This window comes from Eubalaena glacialis, chromosome 7 (assembly GCF_028564815.1).
Source record: "Eubalaena glacialis isolate mEubGla1 chromosome 7, mEubGla1.1.hap2.+ XY, whole genome shotgun sequence".
Lineage (NCBI taxonomy): Eukaryota > Metazoa > Chordata > Mammalia > Artiodactyla > Balaenidae > Eubalaena > Eubalaena glacialis.
Genome location: NC_083722.1, coordinates 65180188 through 65204458, shown reverse-complemented (window position 1 = coordinate 65204458; position 24271 = coordinate 65180188). Strand labels below are relative to the sequence as shown.

Below are 24271 nucleotides of genomic sequence, written 5' to 3'. Positions count from 1 at the left end.
CAGACTATGGGTGTCACATAGGAGGTTGTTAGAAATGCAGGATCTCAGTCTCTACCTCACGTCTGCTGAGTCAGAATCTGAATTTTAACCAGATCCTAGCTGATTAGCATTCATATTACAGTTTGAGATGTTCTGCCCTGTGAGGTAGGTACCCATATTCCCATTTTACAAATATGGGACTGAGCCTTGAAAAGGTCAACTGGCCCCCAGACCACACAACTGGTAGATAGTGGAGCCAAGAGTTGAACTCATGTTCATCCAATTCTAGAGTCTGCAGTCTGAACCTTCATGTATCCTGCTTGCCACAGGAAATAGGGAGGGAAAACAAATACTTTGTAGACCAAAAGAGCTAATAAAACTTTGGGCTTGAAGGTAATTTTGAGATTTATTTTATCTAACTTTCTCATAGTCTCGGTAAAGAAGAGGGTCCAGAGAGATTTTGCGATTTGCATTGAGTTAATACAAATACAGAAATGGCAAAACCCATTCTAGATCCTATGCCTTCTGATTTCCTGCTTGTTTTCTTTCATGACATGGAGAAGAATCAGAAAAGGAAAGGGAAAGGAAAATAACTTGAGTATATTCCTCATTAGATGGTCTCTCACCACTCTTTGCAAATTTCCTACTGATGTTCGTGGCTGTTGTGACCGCTTGGAAGTCGTGATAATGTGTTTTCCTTTTGCCTAGGTGTTGTCTGGAGGGTGGAGAAACAGACGTGTAGCATCGACATCAATGAATAGAGAATCCTCTAGGTCTCATGCAGTCTTTACAATTACAATAGAGTCAATGGAGAAAAGCCATGAAACTGTGAACATACGGACCTCCCTTCTCAATCTGGTGGATTTAGCAGGATCTGAAAGGCAAAAAGATACCCATGCAGAAGGGATGAGATTGAAGGTAAGAACGGAATTATGGTCTTCAATTCTTGACTGTGAATGATTACTAGAAGTCAATACCAAGCTAAGTGTTTTGAGGGCTACAAAGGATTAAGAAATTGCTTTCATCCAAAAGGTATAGAAATTTTTGTTGTGGGGTAGGGACAGTAAACATACATGGGATATGACGAGTGTCAGTAGCAAGAGTATTTGAATTCATGCCAAAAGGGGTGATAATATGAGTGGTAGCAGGGGTCAGAGGAAGAAGGGTGTGACATGGCCTGCTTGGGGGAAGCATGGGAAAGTAGTTCTTGAGTTAAGGGTTAAGGACCTCGTTCTAGGCTAAGGTATTACCAGAAGTTCTTGGTAATATGTATTGCTAATGTATATATGTATATGTATTGTAATATGCACTGTCAGTAAAATGTGTGTGGGAACTTCCCCGGCAGTCCAGTGGTTAGGATTCCGCGCTTCCAATGCAAGGGACACGGGTTCAATCCTTGGTCAGGGAACTAAGATCCCACATGCCCTGCGGACAAAAAAAAAAAAAAAAAAAGGTTCTTACATTATAAAACAACTATACTCCAATAAAAATTAATTTAAAAAAATGAAATGTGTGTGGATTCTACAGTTTAGGATATATAAGGGTGGTGGGGAGAAGAGTCAGAAATGGTAGAGGCGAGGGTCTTGTTTGCCTTAAAAGTGAGGGTTTGAGCCGCTTGAGCTCTCAGGAAGTTTCAGTCTGTCCCACATTTGTGTTTCTATGGGGACATGAAGCAAAGAAAAATAGCATAAGTTCAAAATAGGACATATGCTGGGCCCATTCTAAATGCTTTATATATATTAGCTATTTAACCGTCCCAACAACTCTGGGAAGTGATCCTATTATCCTTTCTATTTTGAAGAAACTGGAGGAAATTTTCCAGGGGCACATGGCTAAGAGTCGCTGAGATTCAAATGGTAATCCAGCTCCACAGACAGGGCTCTCAACTGTGACCATAAACCACCTTTCTGAATGGTAACAGATAGTGGCAACTCCGTACTCATCACATCTTACTTAATAATTTCTATTCCTCCTCTCTTTTTTTCTATTCTCCCACTTCTGCAGACCCAGTTATCGAAATATGCTCCCTACGGTAAAAATCCAGTGTAACATGTTTAACCCAAACATTTTTCTTTTCTCCTGAAACCACTCTTTTAAAGGGGTTTTATTATACATTACATTACAGAATTAGACTGAATGTTCTCTTGTAATATGTTCATTGGTGGCTTTGTGGGACATGGGAGTGGGTTATTAGTTACCATACCCTTATAATGTAGCAAACATTTTAACATAAAAGGATTGAAAAATATGCCTATTAATGCACTCCAACTTTTTTTCCTCTGTTCTCTTCTAGATTTTATCCCTACCTATAGGTCAGTTTAAAACTATTACAATTATGAGGTGACATTGATATTTTTTTCCTTCACATGATTTTTGTGTTTGTATTTGAATAGTACTAAAATTGCAGTGTGTGCCTCGAATAGGAAAAGGTTAGTGGACAGCTGAGGACATCTTTTTGCTAAGAAGTTAGTTACCTTAACTAATATTGTCCCTGTCTTGCCTTTCCATTCCAAATTGCCACCCTGCTAGGTATATTTTAATTCAAAATACTAAAAAGACATCAGTGCACCTCAATTTTTTGTTCTTTTTCCCCAACGCCCTAGGAAGCAGGTAACATAAACCGATCGTTGAGCTGCCTGGGCCAGGTGATTACTGCACTTGTCGATGTGGGTAATGGAAAACAGAGACACGTTTGCTACAGAGACTCCAAACTTACCTTCTTACTCCGGGTAAAGTAGATCATTGGGTTCCTGGGCCCCTGTTTTGGTTATGCTCACTATGGTTGGTAGTCGGATAATCTCTCAGCCTTGGTGCTAATAGTATACATTTTGTTTGCTTAAAAAACATCTTGTGGTTCCTCCCCTGAAAATGTGTACCATTCATATCATTAAACAGGATTCCCTTGGAGGTAATGCCAAAACAGCCATAATTGCAAATGTTCATCCTGGATCTAGGTGTTTTGGGGAAACCCTATCAACGCTTAATTTTGCCCAAAGAGCCAAGCTGATTAAAAATAAGGTAAAATACTGAGTGTACTTAAGTAAATTAGAAAAATATTTAAGCTTGCAGTGTCTCACTTTTGTGATTGCCCTCATATTAACATTAGCTTTTAGTTACTGTATTTCTCTGTTGTGAAAGCCTAACTCTAAGCACGGTTTCTATTTTATCTTTCCTAGCCTTCTATATCGCTCATGTAATTTGAGACTAGAGTAGGTCTTATGGTCATTATTGTTTGGCTAGTTTTTTCTCAAGGGAAGGCAAAGTTTTTCCTTTGTAATTGGGCTGGAGACTAAATTTATTTACCTAAACCGTGCTGTCAGAGCTGGGTGTTGGGAGCAGGAGGATCCACTTTGAACGCAGTTTGATGATATTGACAAACTTTGTCTTTCAAGTTGTCTATAACTCCAAGGAGTCCTCATTTTTCTTTATATACAAGAAGTTTCCTTGATATTTGTGTACACCAGTGGTCAGAAAACTTCCTGTAAAGGGCCCAAGAGGTAAATAATTTCGGCTTCTTGGACCATATGGTCTCTGTCCCAACTACTCAGCTCTGCCTTTGTAGTGAGAAAGCAGTTGTAGATGATATGTAAACATATGGGCATGGCTATGTTCAAGCAGCACTTTGCCAACCCCTGGTGCAGACTGTCAAAAGACCAAGGAGTTCCCCACTTGCTTTGGAGAGGTTGGAGGGCTCTTTGGTTCTAGACAAAAGAATCAAGGGGCATAAACTGGCAAATTAATTTCCTCTCTCTTTCAAAGGAGAAAGTGGTCATTCTTACCTCCCAAAATAGACTCCCTGGTGATCTTATCATGGTAAAAGCAAAGAGGTCCATGTTGCCTCTTCCCCTGGGTAAGGCAGAAGAGTATAGGTCTGGTTATTCATTCATTTTATTGGATTATGAACCCCCTGTGGGATATTTGTAATATGAGGAGGAAAATCATTAGAGCTTCCTGACCCTATCTCTTGGGACTTACTAGAAGATTTTGGAGAGTGGAGAACTGCAGGGATAATTAGAATTATGATGTCACCAATGTGGCAGTGACGTCACAGTGTATAGGAGTGCCTTTTAATGAGGCTGTCCATAAGAATCAGAAGCAACTAGAAATGGCTTCTTAACACATGAAATGACAAAACCAGGAGCCTTATACTAGTCACTGCCAACGGTGAGTCCTCTGCTGCAGCCTACCAAGGGAAAGTGGCTTGGATGTCTGGAATTTGTTTAAGAGTGAACAGTCCTTCCCCGTGGGCAGACCCAGCTACAGACAGGAACATGGGGACCTTGGGGCTGTCAGAGGTTTCTCCCTCACTCTGGAGTATTGGGTATTTGATTTGGTTGGTTCTCAGCTCTTGACTCTTGTTATCACCCTCTAGGTTTTGTGGGACTTTATGAACTTCTTAGAAGTCATCTCAAATAAGACATTTCTTTAAAAGAGCATTTAGTGTGATAATAAAACAGAAATGGAGTTGTCAAACCAACTCTCCCTTCCAGGAGACTGTTAGGAAATACAGGGTTGGATTTTTCTGGAGAGGGTGGTTTCTTCCAAGCCAGTGGAGCTCAGGTCAGCTCTGCAGTTCCTTACACCTCTTTAGTGAGCGAAGACAGGGGGAGGTGACACTCATGGAGGTGTTTGCTCTTCTTCACGGGGTAGGGTTATCTCAGGAAGAAGGCAGTGTTAGATGAATATACGTTGATCCCAGAGGCGACCCAGCCCAGCAGGGCCCAGGGCTAGTCAACAGAGCAGAGACCTAAGTGGGGGCTTGGGGAGGGGAGGGGAAAGAGTCTCTGGCTCTAGGTGTGAAGGCAGAGAGGAAGGAAGCTCCCTCCGCACTCCAGCGCACTGATTTTGGAGGCCTTTGGACTGTTTGTGAGATGCAAGTGCAGTTTTGTTTGGTCTTCGTCACTCCAAATCATACAAACAAATATAAACACGAGGCTGTATGACTCAGCGTTCTTTTAATGCTTTTTAAAAAAATTCTTGAACAGGCAGTGGTAAATGAAGACACGCAAGGAAATGTGACCCAACTCCAAGCTGAAGTGAAGAGGCTCAAAGAGCAGCTGGCCCAGCTTACTGCAGGGCAGATACCACCAGAAAGCTTTCGGACCGGAGGTACGATGGGCGCAGTGTCCTCTAACCGGAGGAAATCCAGGCATGGGTATTAGTATGAGAGCCCTCCAGTGACAGGCACAACACAGTAAGGCTACCCAGATTTCCTACGAGTGTCTGTTCCTGTTTATTTCACCTACATAGGAACATGGTACTTTGTAACCAGACACAGTTACCACAGGTACTGATTTCTGTGAGATGTGGTGGGAAAGGGGAGTAGAAATAATTTTGAATAATTCATCCCTAATAAGTGCTAAAAAGAGATACTAGTAAATTTCATTTAGATCCACTTCCAGGATTCTGTCATATGTAATCTTTATATGTTTACTAAATTGGATATGAGAGACTTACTTTTCTTCAAAGAATAGGTAATTTGTAGACTGGGTTAATTTGAAATTCATGATCTGGTGATGAGAGTCTGATTCTTTAAGACATTGAGAGCAGTCAATCAAAGGCTATTTTAGCTCATTTCTTGTTCTTAAAATTTGAGAGATAAAACATTTTTCCTCTTTCCTTTTCTTTCTTACTGGACCCGTTACAGACAAAGACGAGACTGACTACATGAAGTATTTCCGAGAGGCAATGTTATTCTTTAAGAAATCTGAACAGGAAAAGAAGGTAGGAAACAATTAGTAAAAGGGGATTCAAGATATTTTAGGCTTTCACTATGAGGAGCTTTTCCGAGTGAAATAAATGGCACAAGTAAATAAAACAAAGGAAGACTGAAAAACCTAATTTTGCCTTTGAGATTAAATGTGAAGTTAGTGTTTATTGCTTGTTTTGTGAAAATTTAGGGAAGCCCAATTATTTTTTATGTTTAACCAAATTATGAATTTCTTAAGTCTTTGGTAGAAAAAGTTAGCCAATTGGAAGACCTCACCCTCAAAAAAGAAAAATTTATTCAATCTAATAAAATGATCGTGAAATTCCGAGAGGATCAAATAATGCGCCTGGAGAAGCTCCACAAGGAATCCCGGGGAAGTTTTCTGCCCGAGGAGCAGGATCGTTTGCTGTTGGAATTGAGGGATGAGATTCAAACTCTGCGAGAACAAGTGAGTACATGACATTCGCAGTAATTGTAAAACTAAAAGAAGCTCAAGGCAAGTATGAATCAGTCACCAAATTGGTCAGCAAATTCTTGTAATTTAATGCAAGAGAAAGTGTTTTAAATGAATTCAACTGACAGTATGATTGCATAATGTGCCCCTCCCCCCTTCCCCCCCCACCCCCCCAATTTTCTAAAGTAGTAAAACCTGAAGGGAGAAGGGAGGACGTGGTGGTGGTTGTGGTGGTGTCGCTGCCATGGCACTTAGCCCCAGCAGGCCAAGCACACTTCCTCCCAGTGGGCACCTGGGGTTATCGGAGCCAGTAGTCTCTTCGCAGCTGAGCCCTTTGAAGTGTTGTTGTTTTTCCTTTTCCCTGAGAGGATGGATAGTTAACACAGGCACGTAATTAAAAAACAAGGATAATCTCTTACCAGAGGGGATATCTTTTGAGAGGTTTTTCTGCATTTTCCAACTAATATTGATAGATGTTTTTACTTTTATCCCTTTTGTGCACAGAAGACAGCATACACACTTTTCTGTACCTTGCCCTTTTCATTTAATGTGTCTTTGGGGGGCATTCCACCCTGGTCAGTAGAGTTTCCTAATTCTCTTCAGTGTGTTAATTCAAGCCGTCTCCTTTGCGGGAAGAGCCTGCCACAATGTGCACCCTGTGCTTATCACCGCAGGTGCCTGGGTGAACGTTTCAGGGGTAGGCGGGGAAGTTTCGAGTTTCCAGACCCGAATGTAGAGTTCAGAGTTGTGGGATATGCACGTATTCAGTCTGATGGTAAAAGCTGAGGTACTCCCCACCCCCGCAGTGCCTGCGGTGTCCACAGTGTTTGCTGTTGGCTTTCGGAAAGACTTGTTCGCTAAGGTCATGTTTGTAAATGCGTAAGTCTCTAATTCTTCCATGTGACAGGTAGAGCACCACCCCAGAGTTGCAAAATATGCTATGGAAAATCATTCCCTCAGGGAGGAGAACAGAAGACTGAGATTGTCACAGCCTGTGAAAAGAGCCCACGAAATGGATGCCCAGACCATCACAATCCTGGAAAAAGCTTTCTTTGAAGTATCTGGCAAAGAGAAAAATGACAAAAGTAAGACGTGATAGTTGTAAACATGCCTTCTAGGGGCGAGGGGACTGTTTAAAAGGGCATCGATATTGCCTTGCATTGAGAGTTTTCATTTTAGCCTCTAGACCTGGTGTACAAATTTCTTATATACATACTTATTCTTTATGAAGGCTAATAGATACCCATTAGCAAAGGAATACTCAAAGAATATCTCTGTCTTACAGATAAAAGATTGATTCAGATATTACTTTACATTTTTATTAAACGGAATTGTCCTATTTTAAATATTTGAAATGAAAAGTACTTAACTAATGACAACATGAATGAGTGTAGAGTTGAGATATTTATTCACCTGACGAACATCTGTACAGTGTGAGAGATGTCAGAGTGATCAGACTCACGGTCCAGCCAGCACAGTGATTGGTCCTGACGTCATGGTTGCGGGTAATGCTTGCCAGTGTACGTTCTGCTCTACATTAGTTCTGTAAGTTTACGATTACTCTCTGAAAAGTGGTTTAGTTACTGATCTGATTTACACGCTTGGCAGCCATTGGTGTTAATGCTCTGGGATTTGGTAACAAAGTCTATGTTTGCTCCATTCTTAGAGTGAATATCTTCATGGTCTTTTATCACATTCTGTTTCAGCCTTTGTTTCTCTTTAGGTTGAAATTGAGATAGTTCTAATCTTTTTATACTGCAATGATAAAGGAAAAAAATATTTTTTAAATTTCCTTTTCCAAGCCTTCTTCCATTCTGTTATGAATTAACGAAAGAATAAAATTCACAGAATATGGGTTGTAGAGAGACCACAATTTTAGATGCAAAGTTAAAATCAGGTTTTCTGTATTAACTATTTTTTCCTACAATGCTCTGTATTTTGTTGGCCATTTTGCCCTCAGTAGTACCTTAACTTACTACCTTTGAAAGATACTAATGGTAATTTCTGGACCTCACCATCTTCTAAACATACATCATTCTCTAAACAATTTCTTTTTTAATAAGCAGTTTGGGGTATTTACTTCAATCTTTCTTCTTTTTTTTAAACATTTATTTATTTTATTTATTTATTTTCCTTATTTTCTTTTGGCTGCGTCGTGTCTTACTTGCGGCACATGGGTTCTTTGTTGAGGCATCTCTGTTGAAGCATGCAGGATCTTTTCGTTACAGTGCGCAGTCTCCTTGGGTTTCTGTCTAGCTGTGGCACGCGGACTTCTCTCTAGTTGTGGCGTGCAGGTTTTCTCTCTCTAGTTGTGGTGCACAGACTCCAGGGCTCGTGGGCCCTGTAGTTGTGGCACACAGGCTCCAGAGCGCGTGGGCTCCTCTGTAGTTTGTGGCAGGCGGGCTTTCATTGAGGCACACAAGCTCAATAGTTGTGGTGCACGGGCTTAGTTGCTCCACGGCATTTGAGATCTTAGTTCCCTGAACAGGGATCGAACCCACGTCCCCTGCATTGGAAAGCTGATTCTTTACCACTGGACCACCAGGGAAATCCCTCTCTAAACATTTTTACATGTTGTTTCCCATACTGAAACTCAGTGGCACTCTTTTCAACAAATTCAGCCTTCTAAGCAATCCCTGAAAATTAATATATTCTACCTGGTAGATGATACCAAGTTCTTTCAGTTGCCTGCCATTGCTATTTGTTTCTTTTGCTAAAAATTCATTGACCGTTGGCATTGATTCCTGCAAGATTCAATTGGTGATGTTTCTCTGTCCAGCAGTGTGGGTGTTATACTTCAGTCATTGTTTGCTCTTTTCTCTTAACGGAAAAGGTGTTGGGTTAAATATGCCCCTTCATCCTGTGGCTTCACAGCTTCTCAAAAACAACTTCTGATACTCTTTGATGCACTGGGTTGTGTCTTATGTCTCCTCTTGAGTTACAGGCTCTTGTATTTTAGGGTCCACTTTCCAATGATTTCTCTTTTTTCCTCCTTGTGCTTCAAAATTGATACCTGGCAGAGAACTTAGAATATGTATTCTGTTATTTTTCTTTTTCAAAGACCAGGTTGTTTCCTTATTATCAGGTCAGCAAAGATTCTCTCCTAAAGCTCCAAAAGAGCCATGTTCATTAGCAAACACTGAGAAGTTAAAAGCACAACTCCTGCAAGTTCAGACAGAGCTGAATAATTCAAAGCAAGAATATGAAGAATTCAAAGAACTAACTAGGTAAAGTATAAATACACATTCATGCTTGCTATTTCTGACCTTTTAGTGTTGGTTTGTTTTGGTGTTTAGCATTGATGATTTAATTGAACATTTACCTCAAATATTCTAATATAGCAGCTAACTTGTTTTGACATGAAGGAAAAGGGCTTGCATCTAGCTCTTTTTCTTTACTCACTTTTAAAAATTGAGGTACAGTTGACATAAACTTCTAGTCTTTAATAATATATTCAATGAACTAGATGATACAGATGTTTTAAGGGATATACCTATTGAGATGAGTATCTGTTAAAGTTACTTGGAAATTCTTTATCTGGCCAGCAAATTTAAATCACCGCTGTTATGAATTAGATCAGGATTTTTAGAAATTACAGGTTTGTTAATATTCTTTTTTTTTTGAGATTCAAGTTTTATGCAGTTATTTATTTTTTATTAAATTTTTCCTGTTAATATTCTCACTTGATATTCTGTGTAAAAGAAAACAAAGATAAACCACATTCATATTATAATTAAGATTAATCCTGTTCTAAAATATATAGAAATGTTTGTTTTAAAAATAACATATTACATATGGAATCATTGTGGATTGTTTGGGCTTTTGAATTGGAGCGCTACCATTTGCTAGTTGAATACCTTAAACAGTCATCAATCTCTGAGCTGTATTTTACCCAATTGGAAAATCACAGTAATAATCTGAGAATATCTCTGATTTAAAGAGAAAACTATAAAGTTGTGTGAGAATATAAACTGTAAAGTACTCTACAAATGTATGACATTACTTATTACCTGAAACACTCAATATTATAATATGTATTAGGAAAAGGCAGCTGGAATTAGAATCAGAGCTTCAGTCTTTGCAAAAAGCGAACCTTAATCTTGAAAACCTTTTGGAAGCAACAAAAGCCTGCAAGCGGCAAGAAGTTTCTCAGCTGAATAAAATTCATGCTGAAACACTTAAGGTAGGTAATCTGAAGCAGTACTTCAACCTTAAATCATTGGTGTCTCATTTTGTGAATAATGGAGAGTCTGCACAGATTATCTCCAGATACAGATAGAATCCCTTGCCAACAGTTAACCCCAGGGTAATACTAGTCCTAGGGTTCTGATGTATAACCCCCAGTGGCAGGGTCATGTAGGGAAGAATACAGCATTTGGAATCAGACCTGGGTTCAAATTCTAATCTGTCAGTAACCTTAGGCAGGGTTTCCTAACTTCTGAGCCTCATTTATTGCCTCTGAATTGGAGACGAGGTCAACTTAATAACTGGGTTTTTAGAGCATTAAATGAGATAATAAAGTGCCTGGCACCTGATGGCTCTCAGTATATGGCAATTGTTGCTATAATGTGTTGTGTGCTCAAAGCTTGCAGTGGAAGAATAGAAATCCTAAAGATAAAGACCACTAAAGGATCAAGGGTAACACGGGGGATAATAGAAGGGATTGTTCCCCTAAATAACCATAGCCCTCGTGAAAGAAGAAAACTGTGAACATCTGAGAATGAGGAGAGGGAAGGGGAATACATAAGGAAGGCAAAGGTTAAGAAGCTGATGCTGCTCATCCTGGTTATTTTAACTTTTGGACCAAATTCTCTAAAGGCTAAAAAAAAACCTTTCCTTATACATCTTAAAAATAATAGATGTTTCTCTCTAATGGTTATCTTTATCAGTGATGCTTTTTGTATCACTTAATAGGATACTGCTTTTCAAAGTAATTTTATTTGTTTGAATAGGTAATCACATGACTGGAATTTTTTTTTTTAATATTATTTATTTGGTTGCACTGGGTCTTAGTTGCAGCAGGCGAGCTCCTTAGTTGCGGCTTGCCGGCTCCTTAGTTGCAGTACGTGGGCTCCTTAGTTGTGGCATGTGAACTTTTAGTTGCGGCATGGATGTGGGATCTAATTCCCTGGCCAGGGATCAAACCCGGTCCCCCTGCATTGGGAGCGTAGAGTCTTAACCGCTGCACCACCAGGGAAGTCCCATGACTGGTATTTTTAAAGGTACGAAGTGACAAGTCTCATTCTGTCTGCTGTCCTTTTAGCCAACCAAGACCCTCCTTGGAGGCAGTCAATGTCACAAAGTTTTTTTGTTTTTTCTTTCTTTTTCATATATTTTTTTTCCCCACAAACAGTAGCATACACATACACATCATTCTACACCTCAATTTTTTGTTTAAACATAATATTTTAGAGTTTGTCCCATGTCTAAAGGGAGAAAAACAAACTTTCTCTCTTTTTTTTTTTTTTTTTTGGCTGCGTTGGGTCTTTGTTGCTGCACATGGGCTTTCTCTAGTTGCGGTGAGCGGGGGCTACTCTTTGTTGCAGTGTGCGGGCTTCTCATTGTGGTGGCTTCTCGTTGTGGAGCACGGGCTCTAGGTTCGTGGGCTTCAGTAGATGCAGCACGCGGGCTCAATAGTTGTGGCACACAGACTTAGTTGCTCCGCGGCATGTGGAATCTTCCCAGACCAGGGCTTGAACCCGTGTCCCCTGCATTGGCAGCCAGATTCTTAACCACTGCACCACCAGGGAAGTCCCTCTCTCCTTTTTGTTTTTGTTTGTTTTTTGTTTTGTTTTGGCAGCTGCACAAGAATATACTGTATGGATATATCATGATTTAACTTGATATATATCAAGTTAAATACTATTATTTAACTTGAAAATACTATTTTCAAGTAAATACAAGAAAAATACTATTTTTCCTTATAAAGGTAGAATTTTTAAGATTGCTTTTTTTAAAAGGCGGCCTTTAAAATCTGCAGGAAATTATTTTAAAATACTTGCAGAATATCACCAAATGTTTCATAATTTGAGTTTGTAGCCCCTTAGCAATAGAATTATAGAGCTTGAAGCACTGTGGCATTCTAGTCTACTTCTTTTTATAGCTGAGCAAACAGGATGAAGGGGATTAAAAGTTTTGCCAAGAGTAGCATAGCAATTCAGATCTTGTTGCTGTTGTTCATTTTTAATTATATGAGAACTTTATGGATACATTATCCTTGTTTAAAGAAAGTATACATATGTATACAAGTTTCGGTTAAAGTTCCTTTTGAGTACCACTGCCAGTCTGGGTCTCATCTGGTCCTTCATCCCCCATCCCCATCCCCAGGGGTAATTTATCATCAATTTGGGAATCCTTTTTCTTAGCAATTTTGTACAGTAAATATACATAGTCTGAGAAGATATGTAGAGTTATTTCATAGATTTTTTTTTTTTTTTTTTGTCGTACTTTGTTTTTAAAAATAAATGGAATCATCCTACATATGTTATTCTGCAGTGGGCTTTTGTTAACTCAGGAATATGCCTTGGGTCTTTCCACATGAACTAGTACTTAGAACTCTACCTCATTTTAAACCCAGGCTTCTGTGCTTTGGAGTAATTACGTGGCTTATTTAGGTGGTTTCCAGTGCAAGCATTCTCCGGGGCGGGTTTTATGAAGGAGAAGTGGTAGTTTTAGGACGTTTCAGTATCCTGCTGAAGTGCCCTCCAAGTGGCTGCACCACATTCCTTCCCAGGAAGCCTGGGAGCACTCCTTCCATAGCACTGGCCCCAGAACTGGCATTGTTCGACAGTCTGATGAGTGAAAATGGTTTTAATTCTACTTTTCCTCATTTCTAGTGAGGCCAGACCACATCTTTTCCTATGTTCATTGCCATTGGTTGGAACACAGGAAAAGATGTTTGACCTATGAAAAAGTGCCTGTTTTCCTCCTAGTTATTTATCTTTTTCTTGTGATTTGTAGGCGTTTTATGTGTTAATCTTTTGTTTGTTGTGTATACTGCCAGTATATTCTGCCATCATGTTCCTTGTCTTTCATCTTTGTATGTGATACTTTTGTTATACAGAAGTTTTAAAATTTTGATATAGCCAGGTTTATTGATCTTTTATCTTTGCGACTTTCTTTTTTTGGCCGTGCCGAGTGGCTTGCTGGATCTTTTTTTTTTTTATAAATTTATTTATTTACTTATTTATTTATTTGGCTGCGTTGGGTCTTCACCGCTGTGCACAGGCTTTCTCCAGTTCCGCGAGCGGCGAGTAGGGGCCGCTCCTCGCCGCAGTGCGCGGGCCCCTCACTGCGGCGGCCTCTCTTGTTGCGGAGCACGGGCTGTAGGCGCGCGGGCTCAGCAGTCGCGGCTCACGGGCTCCAGAGCGCAGGCCCAGCGGCCGTGGCACACGGGCCCAGCCGCTCCGCAGCACGTGGGATCCTCCCAGACCAGGGCCCGAACCCGTGTTCCCTGCACTGGCAGGCAGACTCCCAACCACCGCGCCACCAGGGAAGTCCCGGCTTGCTGGATCTTAGTTCCCTGACCAGAGATTGAACCCGGGCCCCAGCAGTGAAAGTGCCAAGTCCTGACCACTGGCCTGCCAGGGAATTCCCTCTTTGTGACTTTTTAAATACATTTTTAAAGGCCTAGACAATCTCAAGAGCATCAGTATATTCTACTTTCTTTTACTACTTTTATTTTTTATTTTTTATTTTTTTTGCTTTAAAATATGCTGTTTATTTTTTTCTCCAATTATAAAAATAATACATTATCCAAACAGATAGTTTAGGAAACACAAAAATCCACCCAGGAAAACGACAACAAAAGCCCCTCCATTCCACCCGTCAGAGATAAGCGCTGCTGGTGTCTGTGACGAAGGCACATCTGAGGCCGTGCGCCCAGCCCCGGCCTCTGCAGAACTGAGGTGGGGCTGCAGGCCAGGAACAAACAGCGAGACACGTTAAGACAGCCGAGCAGGATAAAGCCGGAGTCTTGTCCTCTAACAACTAGAAGCTGTTTCTCCCTCCTTGGCACATGGTGAGGGCCAGAGTCCCAGGCCCCGCAGGGACCCCCCAGCAACTGCCAGTGGAGCATGGTTTACCCAGATGCTCTGGAATGATTTTAAAATCTGGAGCGGATTCACGGCTACCCCTGTGCTAATCTCACTCATGGCTTCCAGATCTGCTCCCTGGGCCAGGAGTGAGTGGGGAGAGGCCTCGGGCCGGGGTGCCCGAGGGGCCTGGACACGGGCCGTCATGTGCAGAGAAATGCCCGGGAGCCACGCATCTCAGGGGGGACTGGCCTGCCTGGACCTCACCGCATACAGACGATGCCTTTTAAGTCTGGGCAGAAGACAGAAGAACTCACAATAAAAGGAAGGCTGCAGTAAGGCTCCAAAGTTTCTGCACATAGAACGGTGACCATTTTTGATGCTGCAGAGCCCCACCCACCAGGGGACACAGGAAGAGCACGTCCCGGCTCCCTGGGGACAGGGCTGGCCTCTCCTCCTCTCGGCCAAACACCCACATCCATGGCCACAGGGGATGCCCCAGATCTCCCCGGGGCACAGCGGGTACCTGCGGGCAGGAACCCTGAGCCTGTGGGTGCGACCGCACGTTCCAGAGCGGGTACCAGGAGACGGGGGATTGAGCCGGGTGCCGGGGTTGGAGTCCCAGCTCTACCGCCTGCTGCCCTTGGACCAGGCAGTCTGTTGGGCCTTGGTTTCCTCGTCTATAAAATGGGAATAATGCCCACCTCGTGGGCTCCTGAAGGGACTAAATAAAACATGAGAAGCAGGTCACAGCACTGGCACATCTCAAGGGTCAATAAATGTCACAGTACCCATCACTCCTTCCCATTAACCTGCTTCGTGTCAACCCTGTGGCTCTCATTTTTTTAAAAACTGTCCCTCTGAGCGTTGACCAAAGCCTGGGCGGTAAAGGGGAGGTTTATCCTATCCAGAGCCAACCCGAATCTAGATCCAGCCAGGCCTGCCAGGTGATGAGAACCCGTGAGCCAGCGGCCTGGACCCTGGACCAGAGAAGAGCAGCCCCATGAGGGCTCTGCCAGGACCACGTTCAGACTGCAGAGCAGACAGGGCCCAACAAAGGACGGGCTTGTGTGGAGGGGCCCTGTCGGGGGCACTGAGGCTATGGAGGCAGACCTCAGGGGAAGGCACCAGCCAAGCTGGAACTCTCCCTGCAAAACAGTGAATCCCTCATCATTGTTTTGCCTTTAATCACATTTTTAAACACTTAACATACAAACATCTGTTCCTTGATGTTTCGTCTTTGTTCCTCTGATATCCTCAAAATGAAAGTCCAGAACCTTCACTAATTTTAAAGTCGGGCTGAACGTTTAGTAATGAACAAGGCTGCTTAAATTTCCCTCTAATTTTGTCTAAGTCTTCGTGAAGTTTATCATAAGTAGGGTCATCATAAGGGAGTTTCTGAATCATTCCAATCAGCGATTCTAAGACCTTCATCTTTCTGCTGTCTTTCTCAGTGGCGTAGCCGTGCAGGAGACATCTTCAAGCAAAAGCAAAACCTTGGTAGCACCTGATCTCAGATCTGATTTTAGCTCCATGTAACGTGTTATACTGTCTTCCTTCAATCATACCCAAACTACTTCCTTATTCATAGCCTTCCTGATACCCTTCCCCGTGAAACCTCTAATCCGCCATCACGATGGCATCGAACATGTCCTGACTCCTGGCCGTGGCAGCAGCCGCCCCGCCGCCAACCCCCGCCCCTCGGGCTCGGCCGCCCCGCTCTGTGGCCACAGACCCGCAAAGCCTCGGGCGCGGACGCCTCTTTTACTACTTTCATAATTTTCTTTTTACATTGAGATGTTTCATGCGTCTGCTATTTTATTTTTAAATGGCATGACATACAGGTTTACCTTTTTTAAAAAATAGACTATGTTTTATATATGGAATCTAAAAAAAAAAAAAAAGAGTTCTGAAGAACCTAGGGAGGGGCAGGACAGGAATAAAGACGCAGACGTAGAGAATGGACTTGAGGACACAGGGAGGGGGAAGGGTAAGCTGGGACGAAATGAGAGAGTGGCATGGACATATATACACGACCAAATGTAAAATAGATAGCTAGTGGGAAGCAGCCGCATAGCACAAGGAGATCAGCTCGGTGCTTTGTGACCACCTAGAGGGGTGGGATAGGGAGGGGGGGAGGGAGACGCAAGAGGGAGGGGATATGGGGAGATATGTATATGTACAGCTGATTCACTTTGTTTTAAAGCATAAACTAACACACCATTGTAAAGCAATTATACTCCAATAAAGATGTTTAAAAAAATAATAAAATAAAATAGACCACGTTTTTCTCATTAATTTGAACTTTCCACATATAAATTATTCTATTTCTGGACTTTTTATTTTCTTCCAATGTTCTATTTGATTATACATATGCTAATAATGCATTGTTTTAGTGACCATACACTTATATTTTTATATTGACCAGGGAAGTCTTCCTAATTTGTTGTCTTTTTAATTGTCTCTTCTTGCACTTTTTTTTTTTGTATACAGTTTGGAGTCGACTTATCAAGTTCCATTTTTAAAAATCTTACAACAATTTTTGCTTGAGACTGCTTTGAACTGATAGGTTTGTTTCCACAAGGGCATTTCTATGCTGCCTCTCAAGGATACCTTTTCTTTTCTTTTTTTTCTTAAATATTTGTTTATTTGACTGCTCCAGGTTTTACTTGCAGCATGTGGGATCTTTAGTTGCGGCATGTGAACTCTTAGTTGTGGCATGTGGGATCTAGTTCTCTGACCAGGGATTGAACCTGGGCCCCCTGCATTGGGAGCATAGAGTCTTAGCCACTGGACCACCAGGGAAGTCCCAAGGATACCTTTTCTTTTCTCTTGATGAATAGAATTATAATTTTATCCTCTCTGTTCACACAATTATAAATATGCTATTGTTTTCATGTGTGCTAATGTTTTCCTAATAATTTTTTGCTGCAGATCATAACGACACCAACCAAGGCTTATCAACTTTGGTCTCGACCAGTACCAAAATTAAGCCCTGAACTGGAGAGCTTTGGCTCTGCACACACTCAGAATTCTAGCAAATTGGATAAGGATATCTTAAATGAGCCAGTGCCACCTGAGATTAATGAACAAGCTTTTGAAGCCATTTCTGAAGAGCACAGAATGGTGCAGGTACCTGTTTAGTATTAAAATCGTATCTTTTTAAGGATGAGTGTATAAAAATCCCTGGGTTAGAAATCAGCCTGCTCTTGTTCTTCTAATCTGCTTTGCAGTATTTAGCAAGTCAGTTTCCACTCTCCTTGAGCTTTGGTTCTCTCGTGTGTAAAAAGACCAGTTTGCCACTAGCTTCTAGTTCCAGAACTGGTTTACATGGCACAGTGTTGTATCTGCTAAAGAAGATTAAATAGTTGAAAGAATCTTGTGATAGATCAAATTTTAGACAGCTTTTGCTATATTTGAAATAACGTGAAGTTTGTTTATCTCAGAATTCAGTGATTTGTTTTTTCTTTTAAGAAGTTTATCTACTGTCTAGTAAAACTTATAGGGAGCCACGTCACCCCAAATTCCAAAATTTTGCCCTTCCACGGGTATGGAGGCTTTTCTGGTGAAGTCACTTCATATAGGCCTGAGAAAGCTTCTTAGAAGTCTCAAGATGGCTCTACGATTTAATCTATGATTTTAATTTTAATCACTTCTTTCCTTTGTGTTTCAAATTATCCACTTTGATGGGCCACAAGTGTAATTCTGAAACATGAGAAATCATTAGTGTAGTCTTTTGAAATGGTTTTCTGGCTCCAAACTGGCCTTTGATACCTTTGTCCATATGAGGTTTTGAGTTTTGTATTTTTAATGCAGAAGAAATGATGGAATGTTTAAGATGTCCATTAAAAGAATTTTTGACCACTGAAGTTCTTGTGTTGCAGGAACAAATGTGTGCCCTTCAAGTCAAGTTGGATGAAGAAGAGCATAAAAACCTAAAGCTTCAGCAGCACGTTGACAAACTGGAACATCATTCTACTCAAATGCAGGAGGTGAGACCGCGAGCATTGCCTCAGAAAATATATGAAACAGATCCTCAAAGTAAGAGCATCCCAAAAAGGAAATGACATTATGAAGCCTTGATCAAGGTTTATTTGAGTTGTATTCTCTATTTTGTTACTTCACCTACTATTCTGATAATGAGACACACACCCCTAGTCTGAATTTAAGACTAGATTTTAAAAACAGAAACAAGGTGATGATTTGGAGTGTGTCTTAGCATGCCAGTATTTTTTTTCCAGTAAATTTATCTCTTTCCCAAAGCTTTTCTCATCTGAAAGAACTGATTGGACCGAACAGCAGCAAGGGTATCTCTCTCAGTTGAATGTCCTTGAAAAGCAGCTTCAAGACACTCAGACCAAGAATGACTGTGAGTCTGAACACTGGAAGCTTCCTAATCTGAATACTGTAACTCAGTATCTTTTTACTCGTATGGATAAAATGTTGTCCCTGTGTTTTTGGTTGGTTGTTTCTGTTTGTTTGTTTTAAATTAGACCAGACGAGTAATAGCAATATATTATAAAGGGTAATTTTCTCCAGGACTGCTCTCAAACAAATGATACAAATGTTTGCTTAAAGTTTTAATACTGCTTTGAAAACAAAGTGTCTTGAATTCATAAGATGCAGGTTTTACTAGTGACAAAAAAGCATAAAATATATTTGTATATATTCATAGATGTGGGAATATCATTTAATTCCCAGTTTTTTTAGTTTTTTCTTTCATCAGAGTATTTGCAATAGCTTATGATAAAGCTAAGGCAAAAAAGACAACCGTTTCCTTTTCTTTGATCTAAAAAGTTACCTAATTTTAATTCCAGTTAGAGTTTCCTTAGAAGACCAGAGTGTTTAACCTATTTTGGAAAGTTCTGGTACATCTCCAAAGGGTTTTCAATAAGTAAGATTAGGTCACTTAAAATACGTAAAATCTCTTGGCTTTTTTTCTTATTTGAAGAGTTTTGATGCACATTCTGCAGGAGAAATGTAGAAAAATCAAATGACCTACATGTGAGGGACAGGTGTTAACTTTTTTTTTTTGGTAGAAATATACCAAAAACCATGAGCAAGGGAGAGGAAGAAAATAGAAATCTCAGTGCTCCTAGATACCTCCCATTCAGTTGTTCAAAATTTTTACTCTTAAAATGGTCTCTTCAACTTGTTTTTGCTGATTGTGTGAAGGGTACCTATCAAATTTATTTGCCTCCTTTGTAAAAAATACATGTAAAGAAAAGTCTGTTAAGAGTTATTATGTGTTTGTTTGTTTGTTTTAGTTTTGAAAAGTGAGGTACATGACCTGCGAGTAGTTCTTCATTCTGCAGACAAGGAGCTGTCTTCGGTGAAACTGGAGTATAGTTCATTCAGAGAGAGTCAGGAGAAAGAACTCAACAGCCTTTCCGAAAGACACATGCATGTACAGCTTCAACTACATAATGTCAGGTAGAGTTGTTCTGTTATAGTTTCAAGTTGCCTGATGGCCTGTAACCCAAGACTACTTGAAGTACAAGTGCTGTAAACCCAACTCAAGCTAGTTTAAAAAACTAAAAGGTAATTTTTTGGGAATGCCCTGGCTGACCAGTGGTTAGGACTCTGCGCTTTCACTGCCGAGGGTCTGGGTTCAATCCCTGGTCAGGGAACTAAAATCCTGCAAGCTGCACTGTGCCCCCGTTTAAAAAAAAAAAAAAAAGGTAGTTTATTGGCTCACGACATTGGGAAGCCCCAGAGGTGATTTTGGTTTCACGGACGAACTAGATTGAATCTCAAACAATATTGTCAGTGTGCATTCCCATCCCCCCACCCCCCCCTCCAGCTTCTCTCCCTCACTTCCTCTTTCAGTCCCTCCCTCCCTTTCTCTCTGTTCTTCTTCCCTCTGTGTATTGCCCTTATTCTCTTCTACTGTTGAGGACCTTCCTCTATGTGACGGGGAACAGATTGCCTCAGACAGCTCCATCTTCTGTCTCCTGGCATAACAACCCCTGCGAAGAAATTCTCTCTCCCCGTCGCCATATATCAATCCCAGAGAAAATTGGTATTGTTCTTGCTTGAGTCATCTGCTTACTTTTGGGTCAATCACTTACCAAGGGTTGGCCCAACAGAGGTGACGTGTCTGTTCCCTCTCCAGCGGGAAAGGTGTGCTCTTACTAGAAGGGACAGTACAAGGTAGACCAAACCAGTAGTTGCCACCATTGTCCACAGTAACTCCAGAGGCTGGCTAGTTAGTCAGGTGCTGGTAATCTTGAAACAAAGTAATCTAAGATGTAAATTGTTTGTTTTTACTGGGTTTTTTTCTCACTAATTTCAACCTTTTGTAAAACGTAACTTAAAACCATCTTGTGGTTTTGATGCTATTTCCCAAGTCTATGGCAATAATTTAATAATGGACATTGATTGTGATACTGTGAGTGTGATATGAGTGTGACTGCTCACTCTAGAAAAGCTGCTAATAGACAACCTTGAATTTAGTTTTTATAGACATTGCAAAGACTAAAACCTGTAATGCTTGAGTGTTTTTTGAATATGCAACAAGGAATTAAAAATAGAGGAAGAAAACTTGAGGTCTGCATGTCTCCATAGACATGTTTTTGTTGGGCCTGCCCAGTATGGTTTTTGAAAAAAATTTAGCATAACATTTTTAAAATTGAGAACTTTCTTATAAAGATCCGTATTTCAGCATCCTCTTAAAAATCCGACAAGTTGCTGGCACTGGGCCCACATTCTTGCATGGCAGCCATCCTTTAGAGAGGGGCCTGTGCTAAGTCAGCACAGCCTCCACTCCCCGGCGCCATTTCCCCAGCACCAAGACTGCTGGTCAATGGCTATTTATCATCACAGGTGCACTGTTGTTTTTTCTTTCACCTGGTATTAGTTTTTAACATCCGAATCACTAAATCTTATCTTGGCTCTGTCAAACTAATTTTGTGTGATTTTTTTTGCACTCAATGTGACGTACATTGAGTATATCACTTACTGGGCTGCTTAAACTGTCATGGCTCTCAAAGGTTGTTAAGACCTCTAAGTGAAACCACCCAACCGCCGTGTATTTCTTGAATTATTTTACCTGCTTTATATATACAGTTTGTATCATAAATCATATGTTCTTCCTCCCTACCATGTATTGTCTGTATATCTGTCTTTAGCAACTGATTTATCCCACTTCGTAGTTTGCCACTTCTACTCTGCATGGAGGTAGTGAAGCCAGATAGATCCAGGTCTCACAGCCCTCTGTGTACAAGCTGGGACATCTGTTTTGGGTGGTCCAGAGGTCATGTTTACTAGTTTTTGGATGAACTCTGTTTGGGCATGTCACAGTATGTTGCGAAGTAGAATAAGAGAGTGAAAACCTAAAAAGCAATAAGTAATAATCATGTGACTTAAAAGATAGTTCTATCCTAAAGGAGTTTATTCTCTTGCTCAGATCAAAGCCATATTTGCCATCTTGAAAAACCTTCCTATAGTCGGGAGAATAGGTGCTGAGTCTATAGAGTTCAGCTGTCAACAAAATTAAATCAATGGGCAGTCTTTAGTTTACATGAGGGTTAGGTCTGGAACCCCCTAAATGAGTCTCATCACCCGAAATTGCCAATCAATTAAGCATGTCTGGTTGAAATCACGGGAGAAAGAATGAAGAAGTAAATGGCTGCAGGCTAACATGCCCAACCTGTCTTTTCCATCCCCATCACACTAATATTCGTGCATCACATCATAATGACCATTTCACAGAAGTCCGTGAGGAGCTTTACATCAGTCAAGCCTTCTGTAAGTTGGGAATGGTCTGTAGATGGGATAAAGTGAACTGCAGATAAATCTGACTAACAGAACTACATTTAATGTCTATATTTACTTTTGTAAAAATGTTTTCCTGATAAAGATTAGAAAATGAAAAGCTTCTTGAGAGCAAAACCTGCCTACAGGATTCCTATGACAACTTACAAGAAGTAATGAAGTTTGAAATTGACCAACTTTCAAAAAACCTCCAAAACTGCAAAAAAGAAAATGAAACTCTGAAATCTGATCTGAATGTAAGTTAAGAAGGATGTTGGTTATTGATGAACTTGTTCTGGATGTGTGACTGTTTGACCTCTTCCTAACTTCTGTACTGGCCCATTGTGCCTGCCACGTAGAAGGTACTCCATGTGTTTGTTGACTACACCTTAAAATCTAATATAACATTGTCTTTTAGAATTTGATGGAGCTTTTTGAGGCAGAAAAAGAACGCAATAACAAATTATTATTACAATTTGAAGAAGATAAAGAAAACAGTTCTAAGTGAGTGCTATTTATCTTTTCCATAGTTGACTAGAATATCATTTACTACCACATTCTTTATCTTGCGGGTTTTCTTGTTTTGTTTTTTTAATTGCTAATAGCCTGTTAAGTATTTTTTTGAAGCATTCCAAAACAAATATCAGATTTTTTTTGTATAAATGGCTATGTAGAGAAACTTAATTTTTCAAAACATTTAATAACTAGCTACAGTACTTTTTAAATGAATAGCAATTGGTGGTGATCAGAACTCGGGACCTTCTGTAAATAAACCACAGTATTTATTATTGAAAGGTGGGGACTGATTTATTTCTGTCTCTACTATTTGATTTCTCTCTGCTCTTTTTTTCTTCTGGTCCCTTATATGAACACCATTGTCTTTCTTTCCTCTCTCCAAATTCTTTTCCTTGGTGATCTCTCTCAGTCTCTTCGTTCCAGCCAACAGGAGGATTATCACTCTAATAAGAAAAATTTGTATTAGTGTATTCAGCAGATACTTGTAGAGTTCTTACTATGAGACAGATTCTCTTCTAGTCCCTGCTATATACTGGTGACTCCATCTAATTGGGAAAGACAGTTAACATTTAGTCATTCATTCAAACGTTTAGTGATATCCAGCAAGCCAGGCACTGTTCCGGTAAATGCCAGGACGTTTAGAGGTAAGACAGTGAACAAAATAGCCCCGCCCTTTTGAGGTTCACATTGTAGCACAGAGAGATGGGTAATAAGTAAATACTATATATTATGTTAGGGAATCCTAAGTACTCTGGAGAAAAATAAACTGTCCTGGCACAAAACTGGGTTCTTGTTAAATAACTGTTGAAGAAACTGGTTCAAATTTCTGATCCTACTGGAATACAATTCCTAACACCAAGTATATGTCTAATAAAGTTCAGTTGCATTGCATTGAATCTCTTCTGTACGAATGGACTCAGTTCCTGTTTCCATTGAATGAGTCATGAGTAAAAGATAGTTCTTCTTTTCCAGAGAAATCTTAGAAGTTCTTGAAGCTGTACGTCAGGAGAAACAGAAGGAGATGGCGAAGTGTGAGCAGCAGGTAAATGTCCTATACTCTAACTCTGAAATTTGAGGTTTATAACTTTTATTCCTGATGTCCAAAGAGATTTGTTATAAAAACTGTTTCAGCTTTCAGATGTTGAAAATTTATAATAAAAAGATGGAATTTTTGGTTGGTTGTATTATTTTCAACTCTTGTTTTTCTAACTCCCAGGTGGCTATAATCATAATTTGTTGGTGGTTTCCTGATAGAGACCACAAAATCATCATCTTTTAACCCAACTTTTTATTTTCAAATATTACTCCTTAGTATACACTGTTTAATATGAAAAGCAGATGTCAGCTCCTTTTATGCTTTTTAAAATACATGTGTGTGGTTAACTTTGTGATTTAATTCTCTTTCTAAAAATATTAATTTTTCCCTATAGATGGCAAAAGTACAGAAACTAGAAGAGAGTTTGTGTGCTACCGAAAAAGTAATCAGTTCTCTGGAGAAGTCTAGAGACGCTGACAGGGTAGGTAGAGGTTGAGGATATAGCCCCCTGCATTTTCCTTATAAACGCTGCCTTCGCATTCCAGTCTCCTGCTCCCAGGGTTAGCTAGCATTTCTGTATGCACTTAGGCCTTGCTCATCTTCCAAGGTTGCTAGAGAATGAAGTCTTTAAGTTAATTTTCCTTATAACTTCAAGCGCAAACTGTTCTATCACTATTTTTTTTTAAATAAATTTATTTATTTATTTATTTATTTTTGGCTGTGTTGGGTCTTCGTTTCTGTGCGAGGGGTTTCTCTTGTTGCGGCGAGCGGGGGCCGCTCTTCATTGC

The 24271-nt window shown here is 40.4% G+C and overlaps 1 protein-coding gene and 1 pseudogene across 1 annotated transcript in view; one reads left to right on the top strand and one right to left on the bottom strand.

The window, feature by feature from the left end:
• Positions 1-24271, top strand: part of KIF15 (kinesin family member 15) — a 69030-nt gene that overhangs the window by 28735 nt on the left and 16024 nt on the right. Inside the window, exons 8-24 of the mRNA XM_061196518.1 lie at positions 688-897; positions 2583-2708; positions 2875-2997; positions 4965-5088; positions 5627-5703; positions 5928-6137; positions 7051-7228; positions 9229-9370; positions 10185-10326; positions 17111-17308; positions 18061-18168; positions 18440-18545; positions 19444-19609; positions 22038-22188; positions 22350-22435; positions 23420-23489; positions 23878-23964. Of these exons, the coding sequence (XP_061052501.1) occupies positions 688-897; positions 2583-2708; positions 2875-2997; positions 4965-5088; positions 5627-5703; positions 5928-6137; positions 7051-7228; positions 9229-9370; positions 10185-10326; positions 17111-17308; positions 18061-18168; positions 18440-18545; positions 19444-19609; positions 22038-22188; positions 22350-22435; positions 23420-23489; positions 23878-23964 (2304 nt within the window). The remainder of the gene's footprint in view (positions 1-687; positions 898-2582; positions 2709-2874; positions 2998-4964; positions 5089-5626; positions 5704-5927; positions 6138-7050; positions 7229-9228; positions 9371-10184; positions 10327-17110; positions 17309-18060; positions 18169-18439; positions 18546-19443; positions 19610-22037; positions 22189-22349; positions 22436-23419; positions 23490-23877; positions 23965-24271) is intronic.
• On the bottom strand, positions 15434-16854 carry LOC133094902 (protein LTO1 homolog; annotated as a pseudogene).